Source organism: Simochromis diagramma, unplaced genomic scaffold, assembly GCF_900408965.1.
Source record: "Simochromis diagramma unplaced genomic scaffold, fSimDia1.1 OVJJ01000317.1, whole genome shotgun sequence".
Classification (NCBI taxonomy): Eukaryota; Metazoa; Chordata; class Actinopteri; order Cichliformes; family Cichlidae; genus Simochromis; species Simochromis diagramma.
The window spans coordinates 3,504,709-3,521,154 of NW_024386994.1; the positions used below are offsets into that span (position 1 = coordinate 3,504,709).

Here is a 16,446-nt window from a genome sequence, read left to right on the forward strand (position 1 = left end):
TATTTATAATTATACGCTTCTTGGAGTGAGTGCATACACTCGTGAAGTTTAGTAACTTCCGGTCACTGCAACAAGCCCAGGTACAGTTTACCGACGGATGGGTGCAGGACCTTGAAATGCACCATGTAGAAAGTAAAGACCATCGTACGTATCATAAGTTTACCAGTCTCACAAATCGTCGTCATAAATACACATTCGTTAACCGTTTAGGACCTTTGAGCTCAACGGTAATTAATTAGTAGTGGAAATAATTTCTGGTAGCATCACAGAAATGTAGCAGTGACAATAATATTGTATGCTGTAATCATACTGGGCGATTGGTGATACAAAACAACTGTTTTACCCTGTGAATAAAAGTATATGTTTTTGTCAATGTACCATAATAACAGAAGCGAAACACAATATTGTGTCAGGACAATTCACTATTTATGCACAATAAACAAAGGAGCATAGCGCGACAATTTCTGTTCAGCGCCAGACTTGCTTGTAACCTATATCACCAATTATGTTATGAAAATGACGTAATAACTACAACAGCAGACTGACCTTCGTGTAAATGCTTGGAGCAGACTAACCTGTGAGCTGGAGTGTTCTGGGACGTTATATTTGGTCTTTGAATGGCTGCAATCCAGGCCACCCGTCGCCTCTTTGTTACTTCGGAAACATGGCTCGAACAATTTCTCTTCAACGACATAATCCGATAACAACCGATCTCTTTACCCGTCGGCTTTCCGTGGCTGTCATGCGACCGGCTATTGCAGTTAATAATACAACAGCTTCTTGACATTTTTGTGTTTCTTTTTATCGCTGTATAACTGATTTTAATTGAAAGCCTGCGTGCGCTAGTACCGCTTGCCACGAGTTCCCAGAATCCTTTGCGGTTCTACCCGTGAATGACGTCACATTTTCAATCTCTATATAATATGCATGTTAAATTTTATATTTGGGGTAAAATATCAAGTCTTTTCAAGTAAACCGGTTCAAGTCCAATTCAAGTCCCAAGTCATTGCTGTAAAAGTCCAAGTCAAGTCACAAGTCTTAGAACATTTTTTCAAGTCAAGTCTAAAGTCATAAAATTAATGACTCGAGTCTGACTCGAGTCCAAGTCATGTGACTCGAGTCCACACCTCTGTTAAGAACTATTTTAAATGGTGGACTCACATTTGAACGATCTGAATAGTTTTGTTTTTTGACCTCCGTTTTTTCCAATAAGTTTTAATAGAAGGAAAAACATAACTTGTGAAGTTACAATTGAAAGGAGGACAATGCAAGGACACTTCAGGGAATAGAAATGAATCACACCCAATCAGATAGACCTTGTGACAACTGTTACAGCTTAGCTGAACAATGTCATCTTGAAACTATAAAATAAAAAGTATGCGCCCATAAATTACTGCACTCGAGAAAGATCTTAAACCGCTGCATCCAGAAATCTTAACGTTTACCACATCAGAGCATCAATTAACGTTCACATTTGATAAATACTTCAATCAGCTGAGACAAAAGCAGAGATGATTGGTACCATCCATCTTGCACCCTCCTCCATTTCAGCACATAGTGTTGCATAGAAAGCGTATTATGGTGCACAGAGGCCAATAAAGGCTGTTGTTCCACTCAGCTGTGGTCTTTATTGTTTATGGTAATGGCTTTTATGTCTCAAAATGAGTGTGACACTGAATTATTGATGTTTAAATGTCCACATGGAACCAGTAATTTTGGGACCATCATTCTCAAGGAAAAGAGAACGTGCGCGTTTAGGTTAAACCTGCAGTGTGTTGAATGTACCGCGGAAGGAGGATGGCATCCCATTCTGAGGTCGTGTGAGTCTTTTTATTGCTCATTGCATCAGGAGGGAAGAGACATGAGCGGGATGCGCACATCTCCATCACAACACCGTGTAATTCAACAGTTTAAAAATTCAAATGCACTTTAAATAAATGCATGAGGCCTGCACCTGCGGACGCTTTAGAGTTACAAGCCTCCCGGTGTACGTCTTTGACTTCACGCTGGGCAAAGCTAAAACGGATGTAGGTTTGGTGATTGCTCACTGGATTGCCATGTTTGTGTTTTTACCCAAACACATGATCACACCTTGAATAAAGGCCATAAAATACCCTCTTTTGTCCTCTCTATTTAAAAAACCTCACTGTATTTGCAGTCTTTAGAGAAAGAAAGGGGCCAAAGCGGAGCTATAAACTAAAGGTCAAAATCATTCCGAGGCTGGTTGGTGTGCAACTGAATGATCAAAAGTGTGTGTGTCTCTCGGGGGTAGAGTGTGGGTGTGTATTTGCTGGATGCAGATGAACTCCCCAAAAAGTTTTTTCTTTTTGAGTCAAAGCATCGTTATTAGTTGATGTCATGTGACTGTGCATGGTGGTCTCATTGTCCTGCTGATGTGACACACACACACACTCCCTCTTTCTCTCACACTCGGCTGTCTGAGCAGTCATTTTCAGGGGTATTAGAAGCCCTCTAACATGGTGGGCCATTAACAGCATAGTAATATCACAAGTTGACCCTTGACCTTCATAGCAGCTTATATCTCCTTGCTGATAGATGCAGGCTCTGCATATAGCACTCTGTGCTGGAAATGAACTGACATGTGGGAGAAGAGGGCAAAATCCCTCCATCTTAAGCCTCGCCGGAGCGAATAGCAGAGCAGCTTAGGAGGCGCGGGAGAGTGGCAGAGAGACAGACAGAGGAGCTTTGATAGAAAGTGGAGAGAGGGGGAGATGATAGGATAATGAGAATGGAGAGAACAGATTTTTTTCTCTTTTGTAAGGCTGCGGTTACATTCCCTCTACCAATCTCAACCTTGTCACCCTAAACCCAGCGCGATTGGGTTTCACTCAACCACATGACATCACCTGTTGATTTGATTGCAGAGCCTCGGTGATATATAACACTTCTTACTCTTTCTGCCCCCTTTTTTTATATGCCTTCTTCTTCTGCCCGTACATGCTCACCTCATCATTCCTGTGACATTACTCATCTGCTTCTCACTTTGCTCGCTGTTTAACAGAATTCCCCCATTTTGAGACTGCATCTTAATGTGCGTGTCTTTGATTTCCGCTCATCTATCACAACCTCTACCTTCCCCATAATAAAGCAATGCCCAGTTTCTCATTTCTTTTCTGTGCCACGACATTCGACCTTTTACCCTTTCCCCTTCAGCCTTGGATCTTTTCCTTTCCCACATTATTTTGGTTTCCTGCCTTGATCGCTGTGCCCTTAAGCAGCGGTGGAACCAGTTTCCCATGAGGCATGAGTGGCAGCCTGACCGACAGTCTACCTCTACCTAACTTCGTCTCTTCCAGCCCTCCCTCCTCTGAAATTTTCCACCGATTTCCCCTCCAACCATGCACCTCCCAACACCCGCAAATGACTCAATGCCCACCTGCCCTGCAGCCATCATCTATCAGTCAATCTGAATCTCACAGACACACACACACAATGGTGTGTGCACCATAGAATACACACATAATCACTGTGAAGGACTTAAATGACAGCTTTAACCCTCAGGGATATGCTGAACTTCTATGCATGTCTTTTTATGTGTGTGTGTGTGTGCGCACATATGGCCAGGGATGTCTGTGTACATGTAAATGTAGTTATATCTATAAATATGTATGGTAATGCACAGAGAGGGGTTGTGAATAAAACATGGAACAGCCTATGGTACTCTTTATGGATGTTAATCTGAGGCTGTTACCTGCCTGTGATTGTGAAGACTTCACAATATCTTGTTCAAATGTCACCGCATCGTGTGAGTTGTGTTAAAGTGAATATGTGCTCTTTGACTGTCCTGTATGATAAGAATTATAATAAGAATGACTGTTGAACATGTGCACACTCTGGGCCTTTGAGGAATATCAGGGATATTATTTAAACAGTCACCACAAAAAGTTTGGCACTAAAGTTTAATTATATTATTAGATGGCAGAAAAAAAGTCCTGACATCAAACAACACTCTGAGGATTTTTATTTGCAGCTCAGGTACTTGTAATTCTGCATGGATAACTCATTTTGATAGACATTTTTTTTTTTTTACTTGATGCGTGTAAACATCATAACCTGCTTATAATGACCTAGATAAGATGTTCTCCCAGTTATGAAAAGCCTGATTATCATATCTGGGATGCATCTATATTGATGTCATACTTTTCTAGTTTTTAGTTTTGAAAGAATGAGTTGTTGATGGAGGAAATTAAAAAGTGTTGGCCCTAATTAACAATTCTGTTAGATGGTTCATAACTTTGGCCCACACTGAAGTCTGTCAGCAAGCATCTGACCTGGCTGACCTCAAAAGTTGGTTTGGGCACTCTGAGTGGATTTAGATCAGTTTGGTGTTTTCTAGTCTTTTCCTAGTCTAAACAGGCCCAAATGATTGCTCTGCTTGTGAAATACGGTACTGTGCAAAGGTCTTAAGCCACGCCCATTTGTATGTTTTGCTTCAGCAATTTAAAGAAATTTGTCCAAACATAAATATGTTGGTATATAGTATAGTTTGTGTATTTATGTAAGCTGTATGTATGTAAGCTGAAAAATGAAGCTTTTGCCAATCAAACGTTATTGCGTTGTGAATCAAAATCCGACTTTACATTCTGCATTCATAATTCTAACACCACTGGCTGAAATGCATCCCCAAACCATGACAGAGTCTCCACCATTTTTACAGAGGGCTGTAGACACTCACTGTTGTACCTCACTCCTGATCAATTTAAGGCGAACTATGGCTACAAATGATTGATTTTTTCCAACAGACTTTAAGGGCATAAAGATATAATCTATATTTTGCTCATTGATAAGTTGCCTGTTACATGGGAGACACAACATGAGTTCATCACTTGAGTTAGTTGCCTTTTTCATGCCTGAAGGATTCATATGTCAGTGTTAAGTGGCTTAGCAATCAAAAAGTGCTTCAAAAAAATTTGAAAGCCCTTCAGAAATCCTGGAGAACTCAAAACCAGGTAACGTCTGGCTCCTCAGAAGTAAAATATAAAGATATAAGGGGTGGCTCGAGACTTTTGCACAATAATGCATGTCAGCATGGACTTCCTGTAGATGTACCACTCGAAGCTTTTGCTGCTCTCCTGATAATATATGTTAAAGATTTTGGTGTTTCCCAACTTTTTCAGCTTCATATTTGTTTCCAGGTCCAAACTCGTACACGTAGGCTAAGGCTTTCATGTTTTGGGTTGCAGTGTGTTTTTGTCCCTTGTTTTTTGAGTTGACACGAGCCCCAGAAGACACTTCAGCTGTCATTCTATCCTTCTACAGGTTTTATAGCAATGTTGATGTGGAGCATGGCTTTAAGCTTAGCTTTTAAAACCTGACGACATACTACAGCTTAGTGTGTCTTAGACAGCAGTTTTAAAGCTTCAGGAAACAGTCACTGCCGGGCTTAAAATTTCATTATGACGACAGGGAGGAAGGTTAGGGTCTTTGCTTTTTTTATCGTAAAATGATCAACTCATGTAGCGATGCACTAATCACTAACCTTTTGTTGTGGATGTTGTCATCTCACAAATTTCTGTCTGCAGTTTTCTCCGTTTTCAGTGTCTCCTTCCTGTTGTGTCGGGGCAATTGACAGCTGTGTGAACATAGGTGCTGTACCTACATGCTGACCTTCAGTTATTAGGAACAAATTAATCCTGATCTTTTTTTTTTCTTTTTCTTTTCTAGAAGATATCTGTACTTCTGTGCCTTTATATTCCCCTGAGAACCAAGAAAAAAGGACTCGTCCCATCGAACTAGATTGTTCCATTGGCATATCAACAGAAAGGATGTCGTCTATTTAGTAAAACGGGACTAGCTTAAATAAAGCAAAAGATATAGACCTGAAAACAAATGTCCATTACAGAAGACACAAATAAATAGGCTGGTTCTCAGGATGATACTAAACTAATAATTGCATCAGCCAGGACAGCGTGTAGTGTCTTCAGGTGTCCCATAACCAACCCATTTACTAACTTTTAACTTTTACCATTCTTAACACCTCTTATTATAGCCGCCGCTGGCTGATAGTAATACCAGAGAAATCAGAGAAAATCTTATAGGATTTGAAAGAATCTGGAGCTTTTTTAACAGTCAGTGGTGCTGCGTTTGATTTGGGAGACCTAAAGCAGCAGGTTGGCCCACAAATTAGTTAACTTTGTCTCAACTTTCAATGAGTTGCCAAGCAGATGGGTTTGCTGTTTGTGCTGAGTGATTGTCTGGACTCCTGGATGCTGAGGCAGCTGTTACAGACACATTTTTCTCAAGGTGAACTGTAAGTGCTCTGGGGATATGCATACTTTTATCATCAAGTCAATTCAGGTATCCTCTTTTTTTTTTTTTTTTTCCTTCAACAGTTATTTTTGTCTTGATGCGTGCTCAATCATCCAGGTAAGGAAATCCCTGAAAGCTGATTCTGTTCATGTGGGTGTAGCATTGACAGTCTCCCACAGAAACGGCTACATCCAGATGAATGGTAAACAGACTGGTTTAGCACTTTTCTAAATCTCACATGCTTTAAGTGAATGTGGCAAACGTGAAAACATTGCACCTGCCGAAACATCAGCATTTAGATTGAAGCGCCGCTGTGTCTGCGCATCGGTTTGCAGAGCTTCTAGCACAGCTGGAGGCGTTTAGTGTTATTTAATTAAACGCCTTTACAGAAATACCTAAAACTTTTCATTCTGGGAACGATGAGAAAATTGAACAAATTGGACCCAGATTAATTTCAGAAACAGTTAGATTTTGGTTGTTTGACCTTCATTACAAAAACACAGCAGAGCATGTGCCGTTTTTAGCTGTGTGTAGGAGTTATGGAGTTATTTTTTGGCTTAATGATGGGTGAAGCGGTTTCTTTTTGACTTCCTATACAGAGCCAAGCTAAAGAATAAGCTTGTTAGGCATAATAATATTAACAACAACATCACCGCAGAACATTAAATCATCCGGGATCTTCAAGAAAACACGCAAACTTTGAAGCAGGACAGTTGTACTGACTTTGGATCTAAAGGGCGATTTGTCTTTAATGGACAATTGGTTTTACATTAAGAAGTCTATGACCTTTCCTGGCTTCGGTGAATGTGGCCATTAACTCTCCCAAACACAACTCCACATTTTTAGATTAAATGCAAGAACAGCCCGATCCAGACGCAAATGCAGACATAGATAAATACTGAGGTAGGGTTTTGTCTTCTCAGCTTTGTTGTCTATTACAACTATGAGCTTTTTTCCTCCTTTTTTTCTGAACCAGAATGAACATCGCAGAATAATTGAGTGATTCGTCTTGATCAACAACATTTTAATTATGTTTTGTCTTGCAGGGCAGCGAAAATCAGACTCGCTTCCCTTTTATTAAAAACAACATTTCTTACATGAACTGCTACAAAAACACTTTCTCTCACTAATGCTGGTTGTCAGCGCACCATTCATTGCCGTCGCGCTAATATTTATTTGCATAAAAATTAGAGAATTATGTAAAATAACGACTGGGTGGAGGGAAGGAGGGGGGCACAGAAAGTGCAGGTCATTTAAGAAAGGAGGAGAATGAGACAAATGCTCCGCTGACGACTGGGATGGAGGGATAGGAGATACTCCCCACGGACCCAAATGAGACAGTGTAATGAGTTGCCAGGCTTTGATACAGTCTTCCTCAAATCAGCAACACACTCATCCAGACAGACAGGGTCTTACTAATACATTCTGCTGTAGACGTTTTTCCCAGCTTGCCTCCCTCCTTCCTTCTTTTCTCTCCCGGCCTCGTCTCCGTCTCTGTCTCTGTTCCAGCCTATCAGACATGACAGTACCAGCTGGCTCCTGGCAAACTCACAGCCAGAGGATATAAGCAGCATGTGTGTGTGCGTGTGTGTTTATGAGCTTGTGTGTGTGTGGTGAGGGCTGGTGGGGTGGGGGAGTCAACATATCTGTCTTTTTAGTGTGTGCGTCCACACTTCTGACAGGCTTGGGGTTGTGTTTGTGTGGCAGATTAGGTTTGGGTGTCTTAAGTGTGGAAAAAAAAGAAAAGCGGACGTGTTGATTTGGTGTCACGGAGTCGGAGTCTGAGTGATCTGAGTCACAGGTGTGCCGGTTACTTTGGGGTGGGGCTCAGAGTAATATTTAATTCCAATAAAGATAGTTGTCAACACTTGCTTGAAGCAGCTGTGTACTCTTGTGGGTGCTTGGCATTTGCTTCTCTTGTCTGACTCACTGAGCACATTAAAAGCCACTTATTTGCCTTTGTTGCCGTGTAGCTGTGTGCCAGCGGAGATGATGTGCTCGCTCTTGCTTTTGTACTTCCCAGCATTTCACCAAAGTTCTAGTATTTTATATAAATTTCTGAACTGTTTTCTCACAAACCCCCCCAAAAAAGTCAAACATCAAACCTCCTATTTTGCATTAGCAGGCGTTCACATGGTTGCAGGAAACCTTTAAGGCTTATTGAAAACCTTTAAGATGAACACCAGATGCGTCTGTAATTTTGACACTTTTCAACATGTTGAACCTGACCCCGAATACCGCTGGCCCTCCTCACCTTTCCTCCGCTGGCCCCTCTCGTTCCCCTCCATTGATTAAATACACATATTTCTCTTTCCATCTGCCCGCCCATACCTCCTGTTGCCTTATAAAGTTTTGACCTAGATCCATAACGGGGAGGGAGAACATCCCAGTCGGGGGGGACACAGACATATCCCACTCCCCAAACCCCCATCGAAAATGTGTATTTTTAGATACTCGGTGAAGCAAACCTAAACATCTTTTCAGAAGTTACAGCTTCATATTTGCGCATTTGCTTGTGTTTCTTCCATCTCCTCCTTGGCTGTTTACGACCTATTACACCGAGTAATGAGCAATCCCAAAGATTAGAAGCCACTCATACTAAAAAATGCAAAAGCCAACATCCCGGTGACTTTTAAATATGCTCGTTATGTGTTTCGGTTTAATTCACAGGGAAGGTTTGGCACCAGATTCCCAAACCAGGATGAAGCTGGAGTTAAAGCAGCGCTTCAGTACAAATCATAATTGCAGCTTAGCAGCTCAGCCAGACATTAAGAAAGAGCCCCTAATTTTAAAAGACCACAATGGAACTTGATGGAAACCAACAGCATCCCATGGGTCTGTCCAGACGGGGTCTGAACCAACTCTCTATTGGCTGAAACAGGCCAGACCTGATGACAGACAGGCAGGCCAGAGCTGACAAACTGGGGCTCACATGTTACATGCTGTTTGTTCTGTACAGACTCCAAAATATGTGAGACATGGAAGCATGGGGTGATATTCAGACGGAGGAGAGGAGAGATGGGAATTGAGTAGGAGTGAATGAAATGAGAGGAGGTGAGAAGCGGAGGGGAAATGGGTTGACACTGAGTAAGAGGAGGTGGCAAATGTTGCAGGGAAGGTGGAGGTGGGAGGACATTTTCACATATTCATAAGGAAAGAGTTTTTGAGTTTGGGCGAAATAGTAAAATGGTTGCAGTTTTCTTTATGTGTCGATGTGCTCGTCTCCAATCCAACCCTCCTTGGAGGTAAAGCAAAAAGCACAATATGAAGTCAAAACGTAGCGCAAGGAAGCTGAGCAGGTGAAACATAACGTGGAATTGATGTAGAATACACTTCCTCAAAAAATGAAAGGAACACTTTTTAATCAGAGTTTAGCACCAAGACAGTTAAACCTCTGGGATATTGATCTGGTCAGTTAAGCAGCAGAGGAGGTTGTTAATCAGTTTCAGCTGCTTTGCTGTTGAGATGAAATTAACCTCAGGCGCACTAGAGGGGCAGCAATGAGACAACCCCCAAAACAGAAAGAGTTTTACAGGTGGAGGTCACTGACATTTTTTTTCACTAGTGTTGCATTTGGCTAGTGTCAGTGTCACCACTCACCACCCTGCAGAGCTTGCACAGGTCCAACACATCCAGGATGGTACATCAATATGTGCCTTTGCCAGAAGGTTTGCTCCGTCTCCCAGCAAAATTTCCAGAGCATGCAGGAGATTCCAGGAGGCAGGTAGTTACTCTAGTAGAGCTGGAGATCCTTAACCCATCAACAGGACCAATATCTGCTCCTTTGTGCAATAAGAAACAGGATAAGCACTGCCAAAGCTACATAATGACCTCCAGCAAGCCAGTGGTGTGAGTGTCTCTGACCAATCAGAAGCTCTATTGGGCCCTGTCCTCACTGCCTGGCACTATGTAGCCTGATTGGCATTTGCCATAGAATACCAGAATTGGCAGGTCCACCACTGGTGCCCTGAGTTTTCATAGATGAGGGCAAGTTACATTGCTCAGCATGACCAGTTACATTGCTTCATGGTTGGTCACTGATGATCTGGGACGATATATCCATGGAGATATCCACAGACCTTTACAGGCTGGGAAACTGAAACTGACATGACTGCCATTATGTATCAGGATGATATGCTTGGGCCCTACGCTGGTGCAGTGGGTCCTGGGTTCTAACAACAAAGCACAGCCACATGTGGTGAGAGTATGCAGACAGTTCCTGAAGGATGAAGTAACCGATAACACTGACTGACTTCCCACACTCGCCAGACCTAAATCCAAGAAAACACCTCTGACATTATGTTGATGAAATATAAGCAATGTAAAAACAAAACGTGTTGTAATACTCTATAAAAATTAAATATAGGCCGACCTAGATTTACATTCATTTTGTATACCGTGTTGTTCTTTAATAGTTCCATACTGTGTGAAAGTATGGGTGAACTGATGCTATACAAATATTTAAAAAACTTATGTGCAACACAAGTCAGCTCAGAGAAATTAAAAATGACATGCCTCAAACCATTACAATCCAGACCTGCGCTGATAACACCCAAAGCAGAAAACAGTGCATTTAGAGTTGTTTGGTATGTTATGAAAAGGTGTGTTTATAAAAGCAGGGATCAGGGCAAATACTCTGACTGAAGCTTTTTGATCAATAATTTATGTCCTTTCCATTTAATACTATTCTATGCTGTCAATTTTTAATGGAGTTTTTTTTTTAGCATCAGTAGTAAAATAATATAAATGTTACAATATGTGTGAAACTGCAAAGGGGGGGCTGAGGAGAAACACAAGAAAAAGATGAGAGCAAGAACTGTGCGTGGGGTGAGTGGATAGCTCGAGGCCAGTTGGCAGTGACCGTAAGTGCTTTCATTGCAAGGTGAAGCTTCTGTAGCTGAGCCCTTGAGCCAGGTCTAACAGCAGCACAAATGGATAATGTGTTAAGCATATTGCTACATTTTCTGCTAGAGACGCTGACATCTGAAGCTGGGAAACTGAATCGGGGCTCAGGACTTGGACAAGGTGCGGATAGGTGAGGGCAAGCAGGGCAGCATGGAGGTGGGCCTTTTGGAGGCGGGTAAAGGGGAAGGTGTTCAGCCACATCGCAGTTAATGTCCTGACTGAGCAGCTTATCGCATTCCAAAGCATTATCCCCGGGGACTCGTTTAACTGAAGGTGCAAGCCCTGGTTTCTATGAATCACTCGCACCGTAACACTGCTCATTACTGCAAAGACTGACTGTGGTGCGACCCTGGGAGGTCTCAAGGGATGGGTGGTGACGCCACTGGCAGGGTTACGACCTTTGTGGTTGCACCGGTCGACTCATCACCGCCACCGTGCATCCCCAGGCCGTCGAGGGAGCTTCACTGGACGTTTGTGCAAATGCACATACATTGCACCTCCAATGCACCTTCTTGTTAGCTGCAGATGTAGTTTGATATGTTGCCGTTTTTCTCTTTCTGTTTTCACTGAGGATGCTCAATAATTAGTTGATTGGTGTCTTATTTCTAAGGAAGCCTGATAACTAAGTGTCTCTGAGGGAAGTGCGTGTGTGCGTTTTCAAAAGAGACAGAGAGCGAGAGTGGCAGCGAGCAGAGTGCTCAGTGTGTGCTTGTACTTTCTGCTGCGAATGTGTTCCAGATAGTGGTGCTGATGGCTATCTTTCGGAGAGAGCTCTATTGATTTGGCTGGGGTAAATAATTGGTTGGGTCTACAAGCTGTCATGTTCGGCCTGATTGCTAAGCATTGGTGGTCTCAAGCAGTTATCTTCCTCCATATCCCTCTCTGATCCTCCTCTAGCCTCCTTAGTCTATCTCTATATTTATTGATTAGGACCCTATATGGTCATTCTCCATCCTTAACTTTGGGCAATAATCCCTGTGCCAAAGCACTGTTTACAAGTTATCTGCTCTCCACTCCTTGTAGTATTGTAGATGGAGGGCAGGTACAATTTAAGGAGGCGAAATGAGGAGACTACAGAATGAGGACATTCGGAAGGGTCAGCTGTAATACAGCCTTTCATAGTGTGCCCTAGTTTTCCTTCATAGTAGGCTACTGAAAAGTGAGGTGTGTGTGTGTGTGTATGTGTGTAGGGGGGCTTCCCTGGAAACTCAACTTAAAGCACTTGAACTTATAAAGAAAATAAAATGCTCTCCGTAATCAACATGCCAAGATAAAGTCAGATTTAGGACATAATCACAAGTTGTAAAAAAGGAAAAAACATCTTTAAATTGACCAAATAAAAAAAATCTGACTGCCAGCGCTGTGGTCTATGTCCTGCGCAATGGGAGGCCTGGGTGTCAAGTTTGGGAGGCCCTGGACCACATGAGGCAGCCTCTCACGGGGTCACTGAGCTGGAGCGATGAGAAGACCATTAGCGACCCCGCTTGAGTGCCTTTGGGAACTACAACCCCCACTGAGTCCAGAACAAGAGAGTTTATTATCCCGGCAAACCCACAAGGGTTTCTTTTGAATGGAGAAACGCCTCATTTGCTGCAAGCGGTGGATTTTTGTCCATTTTGAAAACCTGTACCAAGACCAACACTGCACCCACATAATCCCTGAAAAGCCCATAGGGAACCGCTGAAAGGTATCCCATCCCAACAATGACTTAGCCATATTTAATTATGGTTTTGTAAAGTATAAATGTGTGGAAAAAAACACGAGTTGAATAGCAGGACTGACACAAAGTGGCAGGGTTTAATGGGTTTAAAACGTTTTTATACCATTAGCTGCATATTTACACGTCATATATAGTAAAACTGAGTTCAGACTGGATTACATGTCATTCATAGAACTGCTTTGGAAAACAGCGTTATAGTTCTTTTTCACACTGTGTGCTAAGTGTGCCCTATTTTAGGTTGTTAACTAAATTTCTTTCTTTTTTTAAATGCTTGTTTAACATGGAGCCCGCACCTAAACAGCCCAAAGCTAAATAAGCTCACGGTGGCAGCTCCTCGTGGAAGCCTGGAAGTTTCGGGAAGAGCAGAAAGCTAACCGGGAGCTGAAGTTAGCGGGGACGGTAAACTTCCTCTGCCACGTCTGAGCTCCAGCAGCACTTTCTCCGGAGCTCACAGCCAGGACCGCGGCGCAAAAACGACAGGGACACACGTGAATTAATTAACGGTAAATTAATGAAACGAACACGACATTTTTCTCTCTTTCCCTGTCTTCCAGACTTTTTACATTTTTGGTTAATTTTGAGAGAGTATAAGCTGAAGTAGACGACAGATGTTTGCCGTCACTTCTGTTGAATTTCGGCAAAAGTAAGGAGTCGAAGTTTTTGCCTTTTTCTTTTTTTCTTTTCAAGGAAAGATTGAAAACGCACATTTCCCCCTCTCATTCGTTTGTTCGGTCCCAGCCTGAAAACTTCATCAGCGTTAATTGTCGCACGTTGCTTCTTTCGCGCAGCGGGTGAGATAATAACCGTGGATCCAAGTGGGGAGGAATTTAGAAAATCAAGTTCTCACTGCTGTGGCTCTGTAGGAGCAGTTTACACAAATGACACTTTTACAGGGGAAAAAAAAGGAGCCCTCAGGCTGTGTTTATATTGCTTTATCTCAACTATGAGTGTTGCAGTATGAGTATTACACTATTAAAAATCAGGTCAAAATATGCACAATGAATAGTAGTGGAGGGGGGGCTTTGCTTGCCTTGAGAATGAGAGGGGTGCATTCTCCTCATTCCTCTTGCTGTTATGTATACACAGACAGATTATCTCGTGTGAGCAAATCCTCATACTGACTCTCCTTCCCGTGCTCTCTGTTCCAGAACTGCCATGCTGCCCAGGCTCCCTTTCTGTCTCCTAATTTCTCTGCCAGTTCTCCTGGTGCAAGGGAGCACCACTAATTCATCCAAGAAGAGCGCCGATACCCCGGCCGGTCCAGTATCTCGCCCGCCGCCACTGCCTCCTCCACCTCAGGGTGACCCGAGCTGGACCCTAGGTCTGCGGCTCTACCAGGCCCTCCGCTCCGACTCGAGCTCCGTAAATGTCATCTTCTCTCCTCTGCTGGTGGCCTCCTCTCTCGGAGCACTGGGGGAAGCTTCAGTCGGTAACACCTCCAGCCAGGTCCGAGGTATCCTCAACCCACCGTCCCCCGACAAGGCGGGGACGCAGGTTCCCGAATGTCTTGCCGAGGCGTTGAAGAGCTTCAGTGAAGCCAACGGAACCAGCTTTCACCTGCACGCATCCTCAGCTGTGTTTTCCAAGCAGGTCTCTCCAGTCGACCAGGCCTTTGTGAAGCAGAGTCAGGCTAGGTTCAGAGTGCAGCATCAGACTCTGGGGAAAGGAGACTCCAAGGCTGACCTGAAGCAGCTTCAGGACTGGGCTAAGGCCGGCCTTAGTGGACTGGAAGGCGCTCCTTTGGAGGCCGAAATCAAGGCCAGGGCTGGAGCTTTGATCCTGGCGAATGCAGTGCGTTTAAAAGGTGTGTAGAAACAACATTATTGTAAATTAAATTAGTGCAGGGTTACTAAAATATTAAATAACAGTGAGCATCCAATTTTGCTTTTAAAACTGCGGGAGCGAAAAAGCTTGATGTCTTTTCCCGTTTTAGATGAGAGTATGGCGTGCGCCATTTTTAGTGATCACACAGCACAGACAGTCCGCACAAGTCTTTGCTCGCTCTGTGGCGGACTGCGCCAGCAATCCCACCTGTGTGCACCCTGCATCTCCATGGGTGTGTGTGCGCGTGCATGCGTTGGACTCCAGCTGGTGGACACAGCAGATAAAGGATGATTCTGGGGTCTATCACTGAGAGCTTATTCATCTTCCATTGGGGGGTGATGTGTCATCTTAAATAATTGAGTAACAAGTGTCCAGACTCTCTCTCCCTCGATGTCATGCCTAACATCTGTGCTCGGAGCGCTCCAAGTCTGCGGCGGCACAGCTTGGCTCGGCTCTGCTCTTTGTGACAGGCTGCAGTGGTGGAAAGCAGTCAATATTTCTGCACGGACGCAGTCGGTTAGAAGCTCCATCTGTGATTTAACAGTTGCATCCCAAAAACATATCCATCTAAATCCTTATCTGAGGTTCATTATGGCACGCTAAATGTGCCAATAAATATCGCATTTTATTTTCGAGGGTCGGCAATATTTGTTCATCCGCATTTATCATGAGTCAAGGAAATGACTTATTTTCCTTTTTCTCATTTCTTTTCCCTTTTTTTGTGTGATTGTGGAATTTAATCTACCATCTCCTCCTTCGTGTCTCAGAGCACAGCCAACATTTTGAATGCCCGCTGACGTAGATTCTCATTTTTTTTTGTTTGCGGTCTCCACAAAAGATGATGATGATGATGTGTTAAATATATCCTTCTGTCTCGCTTGTTCCTTTTTTTTGCAGCGTTGGTCTCTGTTTTTGTGCTTTTGTCACTCTCTATCACATGTCTAATCTACCCCTGTCTCCTCTCCCTCTCCTTCCCACATGTCTCCTGTTCACATCCTCCTTATCGGTGTCTATCTGCCTCTGTTCCTTCTCCTTCCTCCTGCAGGTACTGCTTTTTTTTTTTTCTTTTTATTAGGTAGAAAAAAATAGAAGGCAAGGCTCCTGAAGTGAAAACAGGGTTCTGGCAAAGATAGACAACCCTTCAGAAATAACACTCCCTGACAGACTATACATTGATAAGCAATTTAATTAATTCTCTTTGTTTGATGTTTTTTGACTTCATTACAAAATTAGTTTTGTTTTTTGTTTTTTTCTGCGAGCCCACCCTCATTGGTTGGTTCATTAATTTCGTGGAGCAAATATACAAATTAGATTATGCAGCAGATTGCAGCTGCAAATTAGATTACGGAAAATTGGATTCCTTTAGTTTTGATTTATAATTTTCAGCGTGGTCGATAGTTTGCTCCTTTCTCAAACCAGCAGCTCCTGCTTTTGTTCCAACTTTTGTTTTTTTTTTGTTATGTTTGGGATTCCAAGGACTTAAAGCAGTTGATGATGTGTTATTAATGGGATGTTTTCAGAGGTCTCGGGTGTTATTTTATTTTATTTTGGCACTGAGTAGGCATCTCCATCCGTCCGTCCCCCCCTCCCCGCTTTTGTTTGTTTCCCTTCTCCCTCCCTTCAGTTAATTATTGAAGGAAGAATTTTAAAAAAAAAAAAGGAAAAAAGCTCTTTGCTGTCGCTCCTCCTTCGGTCTGTACAGAGCTTTCAAAGAAAAGGAAGGTCAG

General features: G+C 43.0%; 2 protein-coding genes across 5 annotated transcripts in view; one reads left to right on the forward strand and one right to left on the reverse strand.

The window, feature by feature from the left end:
* The window catches only part of LOC120739024 (tenascin-X-like), an 877,833-nt gene that overhangs the window by 374,897 nt on the left and 486,490 nt on the right, over positions 1-16,446 (reverse strand). The gene's annotated exons all lie outside the window — the stretch shown is intronic.
* The window catches only part of serpinh2 (serine (or cysteine) peptidase inhibitor, clade H, member 2), a 57,884-nt gene continuing 54,138 nt past the window's right edge, over positions 12,701-16,446 (forward strand). For 2 of the 4 annotated variants that reach the window (XM_040040675.1, XM_040040672.1), the window contains exons 1-2: positions 13,414-13,538; positions 14,044-14,699. In XM_040040675.1, coding sequence (XP_039896609.1) covers positions 13,504-13,538; positions 14,044-14,699 — 691 coding nt within the window. In that variant the 5' untranslated portion in view covers positions 13,414-13,503. The other 2 variants (XM_040040674.1, XM_040040673.1) reach the window with 2 other exon arrangements.